Raw genomic sequence first — 23,625 nt, 5'->3', positions numbered from 1 at the left:
ACACCAAAACAAATCTTAGATGTCTAAAATGAAATATAAATATCAAGCTTTTACATTACACTGTATTTACTACAGAAAATACAGTTCATATATTTCATTTATGTAGTCTTTAGATACTGAACATAATACAATTTTAACAAGTCTTTGAAGAAAGATATTCTATGGACCACAGAGCTAAAAGCCACAAATACAATGCAGTGTAACAATTGTAAGGAAACAGTGTCACACAGTGGCAACATAATTCATAACAAGTAGGCCATCCTTGGTATGGGGAGGGATTCCTTTACCCATTTGTGTTTGCGGTTGGCTTTTAGTTTGTAGCTTGAATTCAATTCATTTAGATTAGTTTTTATGATTTCTGGTGCTTGGGGTGTTGGTACTGTGTCACAGCCAGAAGCCTACATTCTCAAAAGATATGGGCCTTTGTATGAGACGTGCAAGGTAAAACTTGTGTGCCTGATATTACATGTACATTTTTGACCTTTAGCAAATCTTTGTGTCCAGAGCCATTTACACAGCTTATATTTTACAAACACTCCATTCATATACCTGGATATTTACTGAAGCAATGCAGGATAAGAATACTATTCAAGGGTACAAGGGCTCTGCCCCACCTGGGAATGAAACCTAGAGCCTTCGAATTACAGTACAAGTCCATCCACCTAAACAGTATGCTACACTGCTGCTCTGTGGCTCTTCATAATGTGTGACCAAGGGATGAAAATGCACATGCATGCTCTGGTGTTTGCTCCTTTATAGTGACGAAGTGTCTGCATGATGTTAAAATCAATGTCCAATTAACATAATCCAAAAATACTGCAGTTCAAGTTTAGATAACTTTATTAAAATTTGAAAGCATATTCATCACATCATGAAGAAAAAAATCATAATCAAGGAATACATTGGCTGTTTTTTTTTGTTTGTTTGTTTGTTTTGTTTTGTTTTGTTTTGTTAAGAGCATTAGCCGCAGTCTGCAATGCTATTTGGCTAATTTGTGGCTACATCACAAAACAAGTGGGTCTACCTCCAAGGTGAAAATGGAGTAATTCCAATGCAGACTCTACAATGATGTTTTTTTGTCCTATGGGTTTGCATACACTGGGGATTCATCCTGCCCTGGTATATCCTTTACATGCAGAGAAGCTCAACCCACATCATGGTACCAAGCAGACTTAAACATCACCTCACTGCCAATCATTCTTCGCTTCACAGGAATGATCAAAATTATTTTTTGAGAGATGAAACTCTAAAACAGACATGAATGCTAATGTGCTGCAGGTAGAAAAAAGGGTGAGGAATGCCAGCATAGACCATTATTGACCAGTCAAATTTGTTTATTAAAATACTGTTGATTTACACATAATTAAATATGACAAATACTTGTAGCCTATTTCACACATTTGTGCATTCAAAATGTAGTAGAGGGAGATAAACACATTTTATGAGATTTTAAAATGTTTTGTTTAATCATTGTTTTGAATAATTTTAGTTTTTTAAGATTTGTTTTTACCGCCCAAGTGTCCAAATTAAAGAGCTTGGTCATTTAAAAAATGAGTAGTCATCAGCAGTGCACTTTCAGCAGTGCACCTTTTCACCCTTTTATTTATTCACCAGTTCAGAATGCCAGTCAGGCTGCGTCTATCTGGGTCAATATCTTCTAACTGGTGCGCCTGCAGTTCATTAGACAACCCACATATTTAAAGTAGGTTTGCATCAAGGCAGCAGAGTCCTAGATGTCATGTCTGTTAAGTTATTCATTTCACAGGTTAGCATGCTAATTATTCATGTAAACACATAGATTACCATTGAGTTTAGAGGACACTGTTTAAACCATTGCATTGTATCTGTGACAAAACAGAAATTCCCCATTACAAAAACAGTGTTATACATAGAGGGGTCCAGAAAGATTTCAATAGGAATGTAATACTTGAGATATTGTCTCTCAATGTGAGGCATTAAGTTAGGCTTTTGATTCTTGCAGATTAAGTTTTATGAACATAAAGCGATATGTATCAAACTATTGCAGATGTAGTGCAAAAATATGTCTTAAAGAGACAAATATTTAAAATTTATTCTTGAAGTTAGACATTTTAATAGAAAACAAGCACATACCTTCCACCACTTGTATGCTGTACATATTGGGCATCCTATTAGTCATCATATTTACAATACATTTTTATAGAGTTAGTTTTTAAAATAAATATCCCCTAATGTGTCATGGTACAAGAGTATATTTGTATGGTCCTGTCAGGTAGAAATAAAAAAATATCTTGGGACACAAAAAACCATTCACTCCCACTTATAAAAACAACCAAGTCCAAACAACCCCTTTCCAACATAGTGCAATACAACAAAGGTTCATAATCTTAGGTAAAGATTTTGTGGACAGTGTTTTACGGTTTGAATACTGAATTTACACCAGAAACTGTATTTCATATGAACTTGCAAGTCAAAGCTGATTGCATAGACAACTCTAGCTGGTCTAAATGTATTGTGTGAAATGTGTACATTCACACATTTTGCCTAATTCAGCTGTTCAATTAATATTCAACAGTAACACCTTGCTGTTTACATGTTTATCAAGAATTAAATGTATTGCTGTTTGAAAAATAATATTGTACTTTACATATTTTATCATAATCTTAACGAAAAATAAGTGGTACCAGTTTTAATACATACATTTTCTACATACACAACTATCTGCTTGTAGCTGTACAAAAAAAGATTGTCCAACTCAGCCACTAAAATCTGCATTGTCTCACCCTGGAATTTCTGCAGCATTGTTAGTTGCTGATGATCCCTATCATTGGTTTGACTGATGGAAGTCACACCATCCTGAGGAGATTGCTGAGAACTGAAATTAGACCAAAGAAATGAAGATATCAAACTCAAACAGTCACATAAAACTATTTAACATACACAAAAAAGAGACTAACAAACAATTCCTTCAGATTCTTACATGAATCTTAATATGTTCAATATGTTGATCAGTAGCATATCATCAATATATGTTGACCAGTTAATTACACAACACTGAAAACAAAAAAAGCGTGCCTTTAATGGAAGCAAACCAGAGAACTTTGAGGCCTACCTCCTCCTGCTCCTCCTCCTCCTCCTGCTCCTCCTCCTGAGCGGTTTCCTGCGGGACCATATCGACCCCCAGATCCCCCTTTGTCTAATCCACCACCCCTCTGATTACCTGGGGAAACAATTATAAAAACGAAATAAATTATAAATGAGAGAGGGTACAGCTTTAACTGCTAGCTCTAGCATGGATGTGCATGCTGGGATTTTGTTAAAAGCCATCTCTTCATTAAATTGTTCACAATGTGTATTTAGGTTCTTCCATAATTTTTCCTTTACAGTGCAGGTTCCCCACTGATTTTCACCTGCCAGCCTAATTTATTTAATTAAAAAAAAAAACTGAATCTCTTTCTAGAGCAATCATTCGCATACAGTACAAAAATTTTGGTCTTAGCTGATCTGACGTTCAGTTGGTTGATCAGCAGTGAACTTCATTTTGATCAAATTTTCAAACTTAGTATCTGCTTAATTATTATCAAACTAGTAGGGCATCCAGAGGGAAAATTGTTTGTTTATGCTGAAAGGCTGATTTTGAGAGCAGGCGATATGAACTTTATTGCATACATGACCACAGATGGTGATCTAGCCATGAGGGCATACACTGTCTTGCCAAAGGGTCTGAGCCTTGTGATGTGGTGCATGTAGTCAATACCTAGATTTGCCACTTTGTGTTGGACAGGAGCTTATGCATTACACTTTTAGCTGACTTAATATACACTGTGTATGACATTCATATGAAGGGCTTACCTCCTTGTCCAAAGCAAAGCTTCTTCTTCTTGTAGGCAAAGTAACTGGATACGGCCCCAACGACTGCCACACCCACAGCACTCAAAATGCTAGTCATGTTAATGTTCCGAGTCTCTACAAATAGGAATGCGAATAGGTCACGCTACCTTATCTGTAATTGGATAAGTTTCAGTAAACAGTGTTATGTGCTACAATTTCAAAAGCAAAATTGAAACAACATGGAAAGAATACACCACAAGATGGCAGTATACAACCGTTTTATTTTATCACAACAATCTGGGAAATAATTTCCTGGGGAATTGAATTCTGAATTCTCATGCCCCCAGATCTTTCTTTCATCACAAGGTTTACAACCAATAGCAGTGTATGCAGAACAGAAAAAAAATCTTGATGTCGAAATGTGTGAAACTTTTCTCAGACACAGTTTGGTACACTGAGCTATTACCGAACAACTCACCACAACTTTGCTAGTATGGAAAAAATGGAAAAACCAAAAAAAAAAAAAAGAGACTTCTATTAATTTGGTGTTCAGAACAAATATAGATTGATATTATTTTTGAATTGGATTTCTGATGGTAAGCCACGTACACATAACATTTTTGTTAAAATCAAGACCAAGGGTGGTGACACAGCTCAATGAACTGATTTAAGTAAACCTTTCTTTAAAATCAAACTGATAAACATCGGCAAAGTAGCATATACTTTTTTTGTTACACAAATAAAAACACATCACAGATTTAATAAACTTGGCAGTTAATAATGTAAAAAAAAAAAGGGAATAGGAATAAAATGTTGTTGTTTTTTTTTGTTCTGTTTTTTAAAAACAAAACCACAAACCTGAATGTATTTTTAAATTTTTAAAGAGTTTTCTTGGTGTTTTTAAATTTTACTTCACATAGAGAGCTACAGTGCATGAAGAGTATTTCTTGCTTTAGACCGGAAACTCCCAAATCCCCAATACCTGCCATCAAAGTTGTCTCTAAATGTTTTAAATATCCTTCTTTGCACACAGAATGGTTTAAAACAGAAATGTATACCCTTTTAACTTTAACAAATAAATGCATATTATCAATTATTTGTGTAACTACAAACAGGCTCTTAATGTGTGACTATTTAGTAGCTTCAGACAAATGCATGAGACAAATGCACTATGAAGATGCACGCATGCATGCGCGCGCGCGCACACACACACACACACACACACACACACACACTGTTACGACCCCTGTCGTAAGTTTGTGTTTACATTTGTCTCTGTTGCGTGCGTGCTTCATCTTTCCAGTTTGTCATCTGACTGGCCGTTTCCGTCTCCAGTTATTCAAGTTGAAATAGCTGCCATTTGCTACCCACCAGCAGAGACTAGCTCTTCGAACTCATGGTTGCTGTGTTGTGCATAGTGATTACTCCGTTTGACTTTGCGTCTTCGACCGTATTTTTGTTTGATTCCGATTCCAGTCTAGCCCCTCTGGTTTGTTTGCAGATTAGATCTTGACTATGGCCACTGACTCGTTCTCTTTGATTCTTGCCTTAGCCCTTCTAGTTTGTTTGCCCGTAATGTTGTGTTTCTGAACATTCGCTCTCATTTCTACTCCGATTCTCGCCTAGCCCCTCCGCTTTGTTTGCTGATTGTATTTCGTGTTTGACCATATGCTCATTTTAGACTCGTTTTGCCCTCTGCTCGCTGTATACTGCTCCATTTAGTTTGTGTTTTCCTAGCTGCACTAAAAATCCTTCCATTGGGTTACAAGTTTGTTATTTTGCTTTGTTATGTTTCCTTTTATATTTTCTGAAGCTACTGTGTGTGCAGTTTTAACACTCCGTTGGCGGTGCGCTATTCAGACTTCTGATTTCCGACTATCGGCTAACTGTCTGAAGTTCAGCGTTCAAAGCCGCCGCGTGCCCAGTACCCTTCGAAGACTAGCATTCAGTTAGATTTTGATAGGCAGATAGGGACTGGAGTTACTGGTTGTTTTGCAGTACATTTCCCATACCCATTTCCCTTATCATTCACCCTGTTACAATCTGACCTTAGACCAGGTCGTAACACATGCACACACACACACATACACACACAACAGGACCACCAATTATGAACAACATTACAAAATTCTTCATCCCAAATTTTAAAGCCCTGGTTTAAATGATTTAATCATTACACACTAGCTATAGCATAACATTTTCTTGCAGAATGGCCCAGCATTTAGAAGTTTTTTTTTTAGCCACAAAAGCTTAAAAACTTATTCTGATTCAAGTCATGTGAACTTCATCCAGAACAGACATCTTAACCCTCCTGTTCTGTTCATTTTTTAGGTACAGCAAAAATGTTCCCAGGTCAATCCCCATCCAGGGGGGGTTTGCAAATACATGAAATTAACCATTTTCATTTAAAATGTTGATTACACTAATTAAGGCCAGTAGAAGAAGTTTCATAGTGAAAAAATAATTTTAAGTATTTTTCCTAGATTTTCAAACTTTAAAAAGGGTCAATTTGACCCGCAACATAACAGGAGGGTTAAATAGCATTTCCACAAAGCCACAGAAATAAAACCGGTCTGTTCAGATTAATATTGTGCCTTACATGCCAGCAGAATACAATCAAATCTAAAATAAAAGATCAGATTTGTAGCATAATAAACCAGTCGCATTCGAAAATAACCAATAACATGCTGTCAAGTAAAATAGGACCACACTATAACTATGTATTTTGTGACTGGCAGATGTTTCATTGTTGGTTTATTAGTGGACAGGAGCTGGGCAAAATCAATTGGAAACTGTTCTGGAGTCAAACTTCCCAGCGTCACAACATATTTACACTTCACAGAGCACACTGCATGCATGTCTTACTTAAATTCCTACCAGCAACTTTTTTTTTGTCATTAAAAAAGGAAAAATTTCCAAGAAAAGCCAGACAGCCCACCATCACCCCCCAAAAACAAAATCCTGTTCTTCAAGAATCTCAGAACAGAAAAGATGATTAAACCATTGTGCAGCACTTTCAGCTCACAGGGTCACACCAATGAGCTCCATCACGTTTTCAAACAGCGTATCTACTACCCCTTTTAGGTTGGTTATCCAAATATGGAAGTTCTCTGGCATGTTAGCACTTAGTAGTTTCAGGATCTGGGTCCAGGGCAGCGCTAAATCTGCAATGAAAGACAATTGCAGTGTTTTAGAAAGGGGAAAATTTACAGCTAAAACCTCAAGCAGCTGCCTGGCCCAAAAAGTGCCCTCTACCCTTTTGCAAAATAAATTCACCACTGTGCGCATCGAGATTCCAAATCTAAAAAAGGCATTTTTACATTTTCGGCAAATGCTGAAATTCGAGCAACTTAAGTATTCAATCCGGTGAAGAGTCTTTGCCATGTCTACTGGTGGAGTGAGCACACGCACCTGGGTTGTGTTAATGAATCAGCCCAGGTGCTTAAAAGTGTGCTTCTTTCCACAGTAGCTGGCTGAGACAGGGAAACCATAGGCAGAGCGAGATCAAGGATAAACAAGAACAAAAGTGACTGAAAAGCTATTGTTGTGGTTTTATTTGTCTTTCTTATTTTAGTTGATCATTTTTACCTGTAACCTGTGCAGCTGAAGGCAGGAGGTTTTCGTTTTGTTTTGTTTGTGTTTAAACCCTCGCTCGCTAATTTAAATAAACTGAGAACCGGAATTCCCACCCCTCCCTGTGTCCAGCTTTTCTGTTCCTCCCAGCATGTGATATAATTGGTGCTGAAACCTGGGAATGAGCAGTCTCGTAACACGGTGAGAAGTAGTCTCACTCATTTGAGGCCGCCCATCTCAATAACTGTATTTTCGCCTAAAATTCAATTCTAAACATGTTCAGAGCTGTGGCCAGCACGTGTGGAATTCTTAAAATGAGTGGAATCTAGCCCGAGGAGAAATGTATAAGGGTGAAATAGACAAGGCTGAGAGACCATCTCTGGCCGCCTGTATGAGTGATTAGTTGTGGTCAGAGATAAGCAGTAGGCTATTTTAGATCTAAGTATCTGAAATAGGTGTTTGCATGTATGTATTTCTTATGTAATACAGGTTGCTCACCTCTATCTCAGTGGCTCCCATTGTTTTAATTGTAGTTTACAGATATGTTTATTTCAGAGGCATTTTGTAACATTCTAGAGTATGTCGGCCCAGCCCTCTTGTTGGAATGGTGTGCTCTAATGTGTATGGAATATGATGCCCATACTACGAGAGTGTTTACAGCCAGTCACTGAGAATCACGTACATTTACAGATATCACTCTACCTTCATATTTTGTTTCAAAACAGTCATTTGCTGTTGTCCAGTTATTAATGGACAGCAAAAGTTAGCCAGATGACAAAATGTAATACCTAGCAAGCATGGCAAAAAACGAAAGTAATAGCTAGGAATCGTTGAAAGTTTGTGCATTGGTGCTGGCTAGATAAGTCTGTTGCAAACTCCAACAGATTTCAATATTTCTTAATGAACATCTGAGTCAGAATTAGTTGAGAGTTTATACCTGCATTTAAAATTTGATTTTGTAATGTTTCAGGACTAATTTCTATGGAGTTTCCATGAACAATCAAAGCAGTTAGCTTACAAACTAGATACAATTATAAACTGATATGAAGTTATACGATAGTATGGAGACCATTTAACTATCAGTACTGAACACTAGCTAGCTAGAACAATATTTATTGATGCTGTATCAACACCCTTTTAAATGTATTTCAGAATCCTCTTGCAAATGACAAAAACAAAACATGTATGTGGGACATGATCAGTGCTCGTCCATGTGGAAAATATTTTCTTCTGACCAAGGATTCAGCCAAAATTCTTTAATGAAGAAATGAAGTACTCAAACCTGTGCTGCAGGAAATGCCTGCTTACATAGGGAAAGCCTGTGTGCTCGACTGTGCCGGGAGGACCACAATTGTGGATCGCTTGGAAAAGTCAAATCAGCTCATGCTCCTCTGCCAGGATTATAATGCCTGGCTGCATTTAACACCGTGTGCCATAGAACGGCCAAAGTTTTAAACAGATACGAAAACAGTGCACAATTGTATGCACTTCAAAGTAAAGATTGTCTATATTGTCTTCTAAAACATATTTTTGAGGTATAAGGATTGATTGAATAATATTCAAATAAAAGTAATTTTAGAGCTTGTCCAACCCTTTTGTCTGTTTGGTCATTTATTTGTTTAGGGGACTACCAATCATATAAAAAGATACTGTATATATGTTATTATATGCTTTTTTAAAATTAAATGGGAGCAGACAGTCTATCCTCCTTTCATATTTTTTGATTCAGACGAGGAGAAAACGGTACAAACAAAGAAGAAATCACAGCTTCGAAGGTTCCATGGCAGGGGTCAAACCCCTACCCATGGACTGCACTGCACTTAATCACCAAGAAGACATTTTTAATAACTCTTGCCATAGCAGGAAATATTCACATTCACCTTTTTCATCTTGTCATAATGCAGGAACAATTTACAATGGTTACTGTATTTTAAACATGCTATTGCAGTGTTTGGCTCATAATGACGGTTTAAGAATATTGTGTTCCAAAGCACAATTTCCTTACAAATATCACACAGCTTTCAGTGAGAATGAGAGAGAATGCAAACGGTATTTACCTTTATGTTCATCCTCATAGCCCTTGCCTCCTATAAAACGAAACAAGAGATTACACAACCAAAATCTATGTAAATCATTATGTGTGAGCAAGCCTTACATAAATGCAAATTTTTGAAAATGATAAATTTTGACATCTACATTTTTTGACATATCGTAAAATTTCATGTAACTGTAAACAGTTTTTGTCTGCATGGAATGTCAACAGCTCAATTACACAAATAATGTAAGAGACAACATGAATTAAGGAAAAGCAATAAATACCATCATCAGAAGAAGGATTATTAATATGTCCTGGAACAAAAAGAGAGACAGATAAAGCTAATTAATGTCATGTAAATAGAAAGCAATCTGCTTAATGTTAACAAAGTTTTTGTCACATAAAAAATTGTCACATAAAACAAACCCAAACACTGAGGCAGTATGCATGATGAACTATCCCAATGATTTCTAAAATCCAATACTATAAATATTATATTATCACATTTTAAAAGATTTGCTTTTCAAGAATTGTCCCTGCAGTCAATGTTCAAATGACAAACTTTGCACTCAATCGGTTAAATCCACAAACAGTAATAAAATTTAAGAGACTGTAATGTATAATAAAAATAACAATCATAGAGACATATGTTTAAACATGACAGATCATAAATGAAATAATTATTTCATAAATAGTAATAAGTGCTCATACTCAACTAATCACATGTACACATTGCTACATGTTCTCATACTCGACCAATAGCATACACACTTCACTACATGTTCTCATACTTCATCTGTCACATCCACACATCAGTAATGGAGCGCCATTTTTAAACCAACAGTCAGACCTCTCAGGTCCTGGTCATAGCCTGTGCTACTTTTCGCAGTAGCACAGGCTATGACCTTTACTTTACGCTTGCTGCAGCCCACAGAATTGCACGCACCCCTCCACCACCCCAGCTTCCACCTGTTGTTTGGACCTGCTTGTAGGTACTGGGGGTTTTGGTATTTCTCCCATTGGGGGATATGTATCGCGATCTCTGTTTGATAAGACAGTGCACACTGGTGCGTGCACAGACGTACCTAAATCAGATCCATTCAGCGCAAAAAAATGCATATTCATTAATATCTTGGCCAGCCGAGTATACGAATTGAGGGATGAAATACATGCTTTACTGACCGAGAAACAATTACCTCTTGCAAATTTGTTCATTGAGGAGAAATGGCTTTTAACTCAGTCTTATCTTGCTGACACTTTTTTTCTGTTTTAACTTAACTGAATCCAAAACTACTGGGAAGGGTCAACAATCTTTTCAGGCACTGTGAAGAAATTCAGGCTTTCCAGAAGTCACTTGAACTGTGGCAGCTGCAACTCAAAACCCAAAGCTTTGAGTCTATGTTCCCGACAATGATGAAACACACTGAAGAAACTTGTGTGTCCAAGAACTGGGTCACTGACCTGAAGCGCCTCTTCCAGTCACATCTGGATGCGCTGGCGGGGAATTTCTGTCATTACTTTCCGCAGCAGAAGTGTAATTATTTGAAAGACAAGCGGTGGGTGAAAAAATTCCTTTGACTTTGAAACCCCAGATTCAATAGTAGAGCTAAATTTAACTCCTGCTAAGGAATCAGAAATGCTGCAGCTGACCTGGGTAGCATGCTGAAAACTTACCAAAAAACTGAAAAAAAATTTTCATTCTGGATTTGTCTTGCAACTGAGTATCCCTTGCTGAGTAAAGCAAGCATTTTACTGTCCTTCACAATGACCTGCATGTGCAAAGTTGGATTCTCTGTTCTAACCAAGATAAAGATGAAACAAAGAGAGACTGAAGGTTGAACCTGCCGTGTGTTTCCCTGTCGTCCTGTGAACCAGACGAGGACCAGATCATGCAGAATAGGCGGACGCATCCTTCTTATTAAGTGGTATTTCTTTTGGTATTTTAAGACTTGAATTGATTACACGTATTGTTGTCATGTGGGTTGCATTAAAGATCTATGAAAAAAATATGGGCTGTCAGGGAAAAAATGGTGCCTTGCACCTTGGTACTTGGCCCAATAAAAAAGTAATAAAAGCAGACTTCAAAAAACTATATACATGTGACAGTAAAATACTCACCGCCACCTTTTCCTTTATCTGGTGTGTATCCACCACCTCCAAGCACATCAAGCAAATCAGAGTCTCCAAATGTACCACCATCTTCAGGGAAAAGGACACGCAACTCCTAGTTACATATCTTCCGTAATGCATAAAAGCGTCTTATCTAAAAAAGGATTTTTCAGGTTTTAAACTGATTTTACTGGTTCTCGAGTTATGAAACAGTACAAAGAGTGAAAGTACCTTTTTTTCTTTTTACTTTTACTTCCATATTGTACTGTTGTCCCCCAATGGCAATGCAAAGATAATTCAAACAAATCTCACACTGGAACATATATGCAGAAACAGAAAGTCAAAAATTGCAAGACTAATCATTTTGCCTCACCGGTTCCACCATCCTTTGGTGGGTTAACTGCTGGCTTCTTTGGTGTTACAGGGTCTACAGGGGGAAGGATGTGTGAAGAAACTCAACTTTAGGGACAGAGAGGACAGTTGTTCTGCTACAGAACTGTTCTTTTTGCTTTCTGTGCACATTATTATGATTACAAACATCAAAGACTTGCAATGAGTCCCAAGGTCAAGAGAAACAAACAAGCTCCATAAACACACAGACAGATGGAGAGGAAAACTGCCAAGACGAGCTCCAGACACAAGATCACCTTCCCTGCTTTACCCTTTCCGTGTGCTGTTTACTACAAAACATTAAAACTGTATGTCATTCTTTTGACAGAGAAGCCGCTGCTTGCCTTTAGAATCATTAGGTCTCTCTGTTTTATGGGTGCGGTTAAGTATAGCACTCTGCTGTTTTGTCTTTCGTGCTGTGTGATTGTTCATGCTGCTACCTTTGCGTCTGTCTCAAGGACTGTCTCAAGGGGATTCACACTGGCATGAAGGATAAATGAAATAAGAATTATAGCAATGAAGTGGTCTGAGCCAAAGGCCCTAATTGGCAAAGTATGAGATTTTCTAAGAATGGATCTTCCATCCATTATCTAACCTGCTTAGTGCTGGTCAGGGTTGCAGGGGGCTGGAGCTTATTCCAGCATGCATTGGGCAAGAGGCAGGAATACACTCTTGACAGGTAACCAACCCATCGCAGGACACACACATACCATTCAGTCACACAATTGTACCTACAAACCATTTAGATGCTCCACTTAACCTTAACCCGCATGCCTTTTGACTGTGGAAGGAAACCAGAGTACCCGGTGGAAACCCAAGCAGACACAGAGAGAATATGCAATCTCTACAGGGAAAAACCCAGACCAGGATATGAATCTTCCAATAAGGGAAATATTTAATTAAATCATTAAAACAAATATTAAAAAGGTTTACACGAAATAATAGTTTTTTTTAGATGAATTCAATCAATCAAATCTGTTGATGCTGTTCAGCTGTTCATAATGCAGAAATAAAGTTTATTTGAATAACGTCAATGAAGAATATCTCTCTTAAGCCACATTATGCCAGAAATAGATGTGCATGTCGTGAAGAATGAATATTCCCAAGACTGGTGCACTCTGGAGTCTTAGAGGGCAAGGCCAATACCAATCACCACACATCAACCCAGAGCAACCACCCCATCCCACGCTGAAGCACCTCCCTACAATGAGAATAACGTCCCCCAGAATGACAATGCCCCAAACTACAGAGCACAAGCAACTACTAATGGCTCCACATATATGATCACAACACCACCCATATGCCCTCCCCCTCCCAAAGTGTTGACTGTACAGCCCTTTGTCAACAGGTGGTATAAAAACTATAATAAAAACTATAATAACGAGACTACACACAACATATTTCTGAAAATCCATTAAGGAGATAAGGAGATGCTTTTCTAGTCATAATCTTTCAGTTCACGACTAGGAAAGCAGTGAGGAGTGGCCGAGCTGAAAGTAAGTATTTTGAACCCGAAGAGTTAGAACAAAAGCAAAGAATGTCTGGTGCTACTTGAGAAGTCAAGCCGCCAAGTGCTGCTGGACAACGAGACCTAGAAGGTGAAATCCACACTTGACAGCTTGACTTTTCTGAAGGACTTTTACCTGGACCAAGAGCATCATTAAGATCAAATCCATCTGTGAAGGAAGAAGATGCAACATTTTTCATGTCTGTTCGCTTCCCCGGAGCTTCTGTCCGTCTCCCCCACCCTGAGTTCAGACCGCCCTGGCCCTCTTATGAACTGCATGTCAATATACACTTATTTGCTTTTACCAGCTAGTTTAATACCCCAGACAATAATCTTCTAAACCACCTTGATTATTTGCTCCAATTGATTCCCAAGTATGTCTTAGCCTATCATTGACTACTGACACTGTGCCAGTCAGCAGAAGAAGGGCAGATGTTTCTTCCCACCAATTTTTTTTTCACACCATTTGAGTTTTCTTCCTACTGGAGATTTTTTTAACTCAAGCTTATTTTTTTTTTGGAGATTCAGATTTTCAGATGCAGTCTCCCTCAATAATCCTATTCTGTTTTTCAGCGTCTTTGTGACAGTCTATGTAAATACAAGGTCTATACACATAAAATTGAATTTAAAGAAATAGGGTTTAGAGGAAATATTTAGGATTAATTATTATTCTTACCTCCTGCCGGTGGTTTTGGTGGAGGCTGAGCAGGGTCTTTTGGGTCTTTAAGAGGAAAAATATTTCAAATAAAAATATCGCACAGATACAGAGAAAGATACATCCCAGGGTACATCCAAATGTGGCAATAAGAACAAACTTTCTGTCATAAAAAGCAGGGGCAGGAGTTATGATTAATAGAGTCCAGGTTTGAGTTTGCATATATTGTGGCAGTATCACGTAATGGTCAGGGGGCTGGGCTTGTAATTCAAGGATTGAAAGCTCAATTCCCAGGAGGAATGGCAATGCTTACTCAGAAGTCATGTGTACTTATAAAAACTGTTAACTTATGTTCCACATTGATTATATTGAAAGAAGATGTACAGTGCCATAAAAAGAATATTTGCCTCCTTCCTGATTTGCATTTTTGTCACACTGATTTTAATGTATATTTGTCACACAAAAAAAATGAAATAATAGTTTTTTAAATGTACTACTCAGGTTCCTTTTGTCAAATTACATTTTGTTTCAAGATCTGAAACCATTAAGTGTGACTAATATGCAATAATAGAGCAAATCAGGAAGACGGCAAATACTTTTTCACGGTACTGTCGAAAATACAATGAAATTACACTGGTATTTAAATAAGACAAGAAAACATCAATATTATTAATTACCTGGGTGCACGGCATCAAAAAGATCTAGTCCACCTGCAATAAATAATTATTGTAATGAATACTTTATCAGATGGGAAAATCTTATCAGTCTTTGTACATTTAATATGTTAACACAATAAAATAAAAACTATTGAGGTTGGCATACAGGATAGCATAAAGATATATCCATCAGAATTAGTCAGTCACTTGTATGTAACCAAGCCATAGTAATTATTTATGAGACAATTCACAAATAGGCATGGATGAATATTACAAATTTTTTGTAAAATAGTACGGAATGAATCTAATGAAGTTTCTATTGTTTGATAACTGTTTAATTTAAACTAATTGGTGTATTGTTATGAAATCAGAGTAGAGTTTTAAACAATTAAGGCCACAATAGTGTAAAAAAAAAAAATTAAATCAACACAGCATTCTAATTATCAAAATGCATGCTTTTTAGAGAAACTGTCAAAGGCACGAACAGTTTAGATTTCTAAACAGCATCCATCCCCAAGACATTCACATCTCAAAGGTTCAACTGTGTAATGAAGTTAATTGAGATGTAAGTGCCAAAAAGGTCTGTATGCTGGAAATATATGGAAAATATGTTTCGTGATTTAACTGTACCATCACCACCGGGTTTCTTCGGGTCAACTGGGACTTTTGGAATGGGAGCCTTGGTTGGATCTGAAGAGTATATTGATTAGATACTCATTTAGTGATACTGAGAAACTTTTCATTTGCATTAAATGTACAGAAAAATACCATATTGTGAAAATGTAATCCATTACCAAAAATAAAAGTGGTAATACAGCTCTGAATTTTTTTTTCTGTGATACTCCTCAAACTAAGTTAAACATTTTCCTTATTGAAAAAAAAAAAAAAAAAAGCAAGTGCATGTATTGTACTTGCTTATTACTGCTGCCATTTAGTTAGAGAATTACAGAACAATAAATTAATTTAACAAAATATATAGGAAGCAAAAAAGCCTCGCATTATATTATTACTGGCAGGGCACAAATGCATTCACATGAAACAAAGTTGTATCAAATTTAAGCCATTTTGCATAAAATATGCATACTAATGCATTGCAAAAATATGGATTAAAATACTACACATAACATAACTGCATACTGCCAAGCCCACCAACAAAACCAAGGCTAAAACTTACCTTTCTCATCACCACCCAAAGCATCAGAAAGGTCAAAGCCTGAGAAAAGAAATTTCAGAGAATTTCAGAAAGAGATAAAATAAGTTCAGATAAAGCCAAGTGTTTCACTGAGGCCAGCTGAGCAAAACCAAGCGTGCAGTATGAAAGTAATAGAAAGCAGTAGTTTCCCTGATTTTGAAATGGCTCAGGTGGCAAGGAGTAAAAAAAAAAGAAAAAAAAAGACATGTAACATTTTGTACTGAAACAATTTCAAACCACTCTACAGCTTGGACAGTTAATACCCTGCAGTATGACAAAAATAAGATTCATCATAAAACCGTATGATTTATCATGTAATACAAAATTAATCCTATAACAATACGGCTAATCACTCAGGCAGAACACAAATTTATTGTTTTGTTACTATATCAACCTAGGTGTTGCAAGTTAGTTTCAGTTTATTGACCATAAGAGTATCCATACAAATAATGTATACATACCACAGACTGTCTGCTCGTGTTTGCACTAATTGCATGTTACATGGACTATTTAGTGAGACTGTGTATGGAAGAAACAGACAAAAATGATCTTCTTTGGGCTTTGAAATTGTCAAAATATAAACAAATACATAAAGAAGGAGCATGCAGGACCATTGTATTCAAATGTCTGTGCTCTGGTGACATCTATTAGTTCTGACATGTCTTCAAGCAACAAATGGAGTTCTTTGTCAATTTTCACTTATGATGGCTTCTATACAGCACAACTGAATTTTCTACACCCAGTTTGACAACATGCTTGCACCTGTTCTCTCAAGAAAAATAAAATGGGCAAGTTCAAAGGCATGCCCTGGGGTGTTTCTCAGTACAGCCTGCTATCCGCATGCTAATAATTAGGACTGCCTGCTCATATTTTACTATGTTATCACTTTTCTTTAATTAAATATGCTGAAGCTTTATCTTCAACACCTGTTTACCTTGCCTTCCCAAGTGTTCAAAAATGTAAAAGTGAATATTACCTAAGGGTTTTTCCTGCATTTAAATGTCTCAGGAGGCAGTCTACGTTTGAGTTTTTAAGCCACCTAAGCCACCTACAGAAGAAATCGCACCAAAAAAAAAAAAAAAAAAAACCCAAAACACAATTAGAAATGATCCATGCATTTATTGGTACAATTTGGTCATGAATGATACTACATTTTTTTTTTAAGTTTTGACTGCTTTCAAGTTTGCATGCTGCTTTCAAGTTTCAAGTCACACAAAATTTACTTCAGGGAAATCTGCTAAATTGATTAAAAGAATGAGACAGTAGACAGGGAGTGCCCTGCCTGCCACTCCAGAGTCCGATATAGACGTGATTTTCAATGGAAACCGCCTACCTTTGTACATTTTTTGCGGTTTTTGTACGATGTGGAACTCTTCTATAATTTTTTTTTTTTTTTCCATTTTTTATAGCCTACGCTCAATGCATTGTAGTGGTCTCTTGAACAGTTCACAGAACTTCATAATGTAAATGTAGCTAAACATAGGGAGACACCGCGTCGAGTTGACAATGGCAGCAAAGCAGGATCGACTGCAGTCACTGTCACGCATTCACCATCTAACTTCCATTTTCAGCCAGAAAAAAAATATTATTTGAGTGAGACTTGCACTGTCAGTGTTCGTCAAGACAGCGTCGATCTCATTCTGTCATTAACTGGAAAAGCAAGCTGAGCAGGCAATGCTGTTCAGCGCTGTTCAACGTTGCTTCAATAGTGTACATGGCTATTCTGGAAAACCCTTACGTGCCCCACCTTCAGTCTATGCGGTTAGACTTGTGAGTCACTGTGATGCACAATATGGAGCTTAAAGTCACATACTCAGTGTTAAAGTGATACACTAACTCGCCAATGTATTATTAGAAAACTGTTCACGTAGGAAAGCCTTCAAATTCTCAGCACCACCACTGGAGACAATATTTTAATAAATTATACAATAGGTCAATGTTTTTACGTAAGAGTATGCATATCCATCCGCCAAGCTATGGCTTGGCGGGACATGCCCCATGCCTATACAGCACAGAGAGATAGGCACTTTTCAGAGTTTCTTACTGATATAACCACAATGACTACAGACAGTCAGCCCTTAAGAACATTAACTTCTTTACCTTCTGACCTCATGCAAACACACAGAAATCAGATACAAATTCACATATCCATGCAATAAAGCCCCAAATTTGGAATATTCTCCTTATTGTCCCGCTGATTTTGTTATCACAAATGCTCCAGTCCCACAATCATTCTCCTCAGTAATTCTCCCCATTGGACATTTAACTACATTAGCCAATAATATCTTGAAAGTAGCCAGTTGCAGGATATTTGGACACAGGCAAAATGGAAATATATGGAAATGTAAATACAAGGAAATGCACTTGATGCTATTTCAGCCAATAAATGACATTTTTCAAACTTTGTGGTTGCCATTTTTGTTTTGTGTGGAAGCTTACTTGATTGCAAACAAATAATTGCCAAAAAACTAAAACTATTGCTTTTACAGCTGTATAATATTTGTGGTAAAGTTAGTAGGTAGGCCTACCAGTCATATGGGAATCGGTGCCATGGTGCTACTGGGTTTCGCTATGACTCACACAGCTACATGTCTACTAGGTAGGCTCTAAAACCTTGGACTACAATTGCAGGTTTTGCCCAACAACGGGCTTGTCTCCAGGCCTGCAGCTGGTTAGGTAGCATTGCTTTGGAATGGAGCTTGTTTAATTTGTGCAAGCTACAGTAAGACAGCCAATATTGTTTGTTGTATCTTGGCCTCATTTTTTAAATCAATACTTTTAATGGCAGGCCTAGATTTAGCAAGTTTTTTATTAATTACAACTAGACAGTGCTTTGTATGCATAAGTAACTTGACATTTTTGTATGTTGAAAACATGTTTTTGTTGAGATATAAGTGCAGGAATTCAAAATAAAACCCTGCATTCAGTTTTTGTCTTAAATTCAGGACTAGAAAGGTGAGTCAAATAGTCCAAGTAATTTTACCTGCAAGGATATAATTAGCAATTGCCAGGTTAACATTTTTCAGGAAAATATTTGTATATTTGTTGCACCAGTGAAAGAAAGAAGAACACATTGGGGCTATTTATATTCTTGTTTTAACAATGTTAAGTCATTGTTTTTTGACAATGTTTTAACTCTCTCACACAGACACACACACACGCGAAGTGAGTCATAAACCCGTGCTCTTTCATAACATTCACGGTTTCCCCTGTAAGGGTGGGGTCTGAAGCTGGGTCTGGTATGAGTTAGTCTAATTGCCTGCAGCCAAGCTTCATTCCTTCCCTGGATATTTAGCTGCTCACAATGTGCCAGGCCCCTGACAATTCTTAAGTAGATTACACAAAAGGGATCCCTTTGTGTATGTATAAGAATTCATTTATACAAAGTAAACATATATAGCAGTTCCGCTGACTCAGTATATAATATTATTGTGAATGTGAAGTGAGACCATTTATATTAATAGAACAAATCAGATTTAGTACATGCAGCAAGCAGAGTCGCGCAGAGTCACTTGCTTGTTATTTCCCCCGAATTGAGGGTAATTAAGCTTAACTGTGCATAACAGTGTTATTAAACCAGGTTACAGACGCCCAACCGCACAATGCATCAGTGATGTGACATTGCTTTATTATTTCTTAATAGATTTACATTTAAGTCAACGAAATACCAAACACAGAGTCATGTATTTGCGTGACTGAGATCGTCCTCAAGAACTGAAATGTCTGCATGCACGGGCGCGTTAATGTGAGTCACTGGCACTTTTCTAAGAAAACCACCCAGCGGTTATGTGATCGCATTCATCTGAAATCGTCTTTGCGTCTACGAAAGACAACGCAATTCCTCCTGCAAAATGAAGCGACTGCCTGTCGTGCCATGGGCAACACTCTATACCCACATTCGTGCCACTTCAGTTCAGAAAACTATTCTTGCCACGGAAGTCAACCAGAAAAATCAAACTGCTACTATTGAAACAAAGCAGCAGACCACAGAAAATTTACCACTCTGGCATACAAAGTTTGATTCGACAAAACTTTTGTGACACGAGTGTACTTTCTCGTCTCCAATCTCCATTTCCATTTCATGTAAAGCATGGATATAACATATGCTACGTTTCTAAACTATTTGTTTGGTTTTATAACACTAAAACACTAAACCGGGTTATTTTCTAGCAAAAATAAATAAATAAATAAATAAAAATCCTCACTACTCCAAAAAAACAAATACCATTGTCATCAATAGCAACAACAATAAGAATACTCACCTTGCGCTTTAGCTCCGATTGCTAGACTCGCAAATAATAAAATCCACAAGTTTAACATCACAGTAGTTGACTTGTACAAGGATAAGGAAGCGATAAGTAGGACCCGCTGATGTATTTGTTGATTTTCTAAAAAGTTTCTCAGCAAACGACTAACTTTTTTTGGGTGTATTGTACATAACTGCTAAGCAACGCCCAAAATATGATTGACTGGTGCGGCATCCAATTGTCACGCTCTTTTAAACGTTGAGGGCCAAGACGCCCATATTTACAGTGACTGGGAGGGTTGGTAAAAATGGGTGTGTCTTGGTTATATCCGGCACAAAGATTTAATGTCGTAGTGTTACATTGCGTTCAATGTGTCTTTAGGCCTATTGTTTAACTTGTTCAATGCACATTCTGTCAATTTCAACTGAGTTTATTTTGTTATAACAATAATAATTGTGTATTTTCTTTTGTGAAATATAAGAACAATAATTACAATTTAACTGTATAACACATCTAATGTATGCATCTCTTAAGAAAAAATATTTTATTAGACAAAAAACCTATTTATGCTGTTGACGCTTTTGCAATATAAAAGTTTACTGGTATCATTCATGCTTTTTTATTCTTGAACATGTCAGCTTCCCTTTTTTGTCCTTCTTTCTTCATCCACATTTCTTATACAGACTAATTAAAATGAAAACCAACCATGCATTTATTTTATTTATACAACACTGTGCTCCTGGTTTATCTACTATCAAGACCAGGGGTGTAGTACAAAATTCTGGGCCCTATACATAAGCAGTCTCTGTGGGCCCCCTTCCTCTCTTGATCCATGTCTCTCATGCATCATTCCAGGCTTTCCGAGGACCGTCCCCTCATTCGGTCCCTGGGTAGTCAGTCCCACTTTTCCCCCCACTACGATGCCCCTGATCAGGACCACAGTGTTGTGTAATATTGAATTGTGAAATAAACTATGCTCAACCAGTCAATCTTAAGAAGTGTGAATTCAGACCTTTGAATGTTATGATCAGATTTGCACTTCCATGACAGCTTAATTAAATTAGTGTATTACATTGTCATCACTGACACTCTCCGCTCACAGTATAAGTAATGGCTATTGCATATCTAGCCTTTTAAAAAAAGCTTTTTTAGCTTTTTTCTTATTGTCAGCACTTCATCTCTATCTGACCAGATAGACATAAGCAGTGTTCTGAATGTGTTTAAATATAAAGTTTATACAAATTAATGCAATATGGATTTTATTTTTAACTAATTGGGCCATGTGATTCAAATGACTCCCAATGGGCCTCATTCACGGAACATCACGTGTACAGTCACATTTAATCATAAACTGTGTGTAAGAATGTTTCCAAGAACATTTAGGTATTTATAATTTTTTTCTTATCGGTAGTTGTTCATGGCAGTTTCCTTATGCAAATCACATGAACAAGATTGCACATTAAATTTACAAACAGCCAGCATTCATCATCTCATACACCTGGGATATTCACAAAAACAAAGGTCTGCACATGTCATTAATTTCTTTTCTTTTTTTCTTCTTAAGAACATTTTAAAGAACAAAAGTAAAAATAATTTCAGAAAAGTTTTGTGAATGAGGCCCAATGTTACTATTTATCATAATGTTATTTTATCGCAGAAAAAAACTTTTACAAAAAAATAAAAAAAATCTTCACATATACAGTCAAAGTCAATCACAATCTGATATCGTGAAAGGTGTAAAATTGTGTGTAATGGAAGATATGTTGGTCAACAATCTACACCCTGAGCCAACCAGTGGAGGATGGGTTTCCCCCTTGAGACTGGTCCCTTCTGAGGTTTCTTCCCATCTGCCACAGGGTGTTTTTCCTCGCCACTGTTGCTTTAGGCTTACTCCTGTGGGGGTTTAGGCTAGGGTTGTCTGTGAAGCGTATTGTGACAATGGCGTGAAATATGCAATATAAATAAAAAATGATTTATTGATTGATTGATTGTGCTATTCATGTTCAGGACAGTTTTACAAACACTTTCGGACTAACAAAATACCGGACAATGAAGTGGACTGCCAAAATAAGACTGCCATCTAGCGTATGTAAAAGCCCAGTGCATGCTGTTTGTGTCCGTGCAGGTAAGGTCACGTTGCCTTACATCGCGTATACTTGTTATAGTCTGATGACTGCAAATCCAGATCATGGTACTAGCCACTCAGTAGTGATGTCTAATTATTTTACCGTTGTTTCCGTGCAGACTAACTCAAAAGACACCAGAAAAGCATATTGATTTGTTGCGTTGAACTGTTGGAAGACATACTGATTATTCCATACCACAATACAGCACATAGTTCACACATAGAGGTTAGTCTATATATTTTACATTGACCAAATATCATATTTACCATTCCTTCCATTAGCATGCTATGTCAATATTAAAATTATACCAGCCGACACTGTCATTGACACACAAACCACGTGCAAAAATTAATTTCCACATTCCACGCATACATTTTTGCAGTAGTAGCCTAGTATTAGGAGGAGGAGGTGGGAGTTTATTTATTTACGAATTAAAGACACAAAAGATATATGTAAACATTGTACGTGGTTCTATTTTTTATTTAATCCCGTTTTCTGGTAGCATTTCCTATACTGTTATGTCACAATCTGAACGCACATAATCTACTCCAGCCGTTTGTACTCACCTCAGGCATGTTTGGAGAAACCCGTCACGTGAGCAAAGCGTTTGGGAAACCCTCTGAATGCTAATCAAGCTTCAGCGGGAAAGCACAGCTGCTTCACGCAGCCAAGCTCAGCAACGGTGGACCTTAACTTTTCTTATTCGCTTCTAAACGCTTAATGGATATTCCCCAAAGCGTTGCCGGTTCCGCCACTAGTGTATAGAAAACATACTAATTGTTGAATTTTTAAAAAGTGAATGTGCATTATGTATTACACAGGATTTTTGGTAACGATTTCTAGGAGCATTGGGGTGTCTCCGTAACATTTCAATTTGACATGAACCAATGTCGACCCTCAAAGGATCCAATCCAATGCAGCTGGGGACTGAGTGTCGTTCATTGCGCTCATAAGTGTTCGTGTTAATAGCACCCCTGTCCTCCAGCTCGTGGTGACATGCAGTCTCTCATATCTCCAATTACCAAGGCTATTTTAGTAGCTTTATTTATTTTTGCGATCTTGCTCATCCTTTATGTCATTTTATGGTACATATGCCGAGACGTGGATTGTGACCACGGCATCTGATTAGAGGAACTGGACAGACTTGAAGATATAAGCAACATAAACTGACATTGAGAAGCTGGTAAGTCGACCGGCTCTTCTGTTGCATACAAACCACATGAAGACAGTCTGAGAATGTAAAAGGCTTTCCTCGTAGAAATTGCTCGATGCAGATCTAATGTTAAACTGTATATTGTCTGTGTGTCAATCCTTATTTGCAGCTT

The 23,625-nt window shown here is 37.3% G+C and overlaps 1 protein-coding gene across 3 annotated transcripts; it reads right to left on the bottom strand.

Annotated features, from left to right (window-relative positions):
* Window positions 1-822: 822 nt before the first annotated feature.
* On the bottom strand, window positions 823-20,384 carry LOC118223871 (CD99 antigen-like). Of its 3 annotated transcripts, XM_035410881.1 has the most exons (13): window positions 20,190-20,384; window positions 15,910-15,948; window positions 15,366-15,425; window positions 14,757-14,789; window positions 14,101-14,145; window positions 13,561-13,593; window positions 11,901-11,954; window positions 11,537-11,617; window positions 9,703-9,732; window positions 9,441-9,470; window positions 3,832-3,945; window positions 3,092-3,199; window positions 823-2,854 (listed from the first exon to the last, which is right to left on the bottom strand). In XM_035410881.1, exons 1-13 carry the CDS (start codon window positions 20,245-20,247, stop codon window positions 2,826-2,828), a joined length of 714 nt encoding a protein of 237 aa, XP_035266772.1. In that variant the 5' UTR covers window positions 20,248-20,384; the 3' UTR covers window positions 823-2,825. The 3 variants fall into 3 exon arrangements, with proteins under 3 accessions (XP_035266772.1, XP_035266773.1, XP_035266774.1); XM_035410882.1 differs by lacking the exon at window positions 13,561-13,593; XM_035410883.1 differs by lacking the exons at window positions 823-2,854; window positions 3,092-3,199; window positions 3,832-3,945 and adding an exon at window positions 6,548-6,974.
* Window positions 20,385-23,625: the final 3,241 nt, after the last annotated feature.

Source organism: Anguilla anguilla, chromosome 3 (assembly GCF_013347855.1).
Source record: "Anguilla anguilla isolate fAngAng1 chromosome 3, fAngAng1.pri, whole genome shotgun sequence".
Classification (NCBI taxonomy): Eukaryota; Metazoa; Chordata; class Actinopteri; order Anguilliformes; family Anguillidae; genus Anguilla; species Anguilla anguilla.
This window is presented reverse-complemented; position numbering and strand designations above follow the sequence as displayed.

Excerpts from the sequence above, each read along its gene's own strand:
- LOC118223871 (XM_035410881.1), bottom strand. The coding sequence starts at position 20,247 with ATGTTAAACTTGTGGATTTTATTATTTGCGAGTCTAGCAATCGGAGCT. Across the intron at positions 11,618-11,900 it reads ACCAAAGGATGGTGGAACCG|ATGGTGGTACATTTGGAGAC; the intron begins GTGAGGCAAAAT and ends TTTTCCCTGAAG. Across the intron at positions 2,855-3,091 it reads AGGAGGAGGAGCAGGAGGAG|TTCTCAGCAATCTCCTCAGG; the intron begins GTAGGCCTCAAA and ends GTCTAATTTCAG.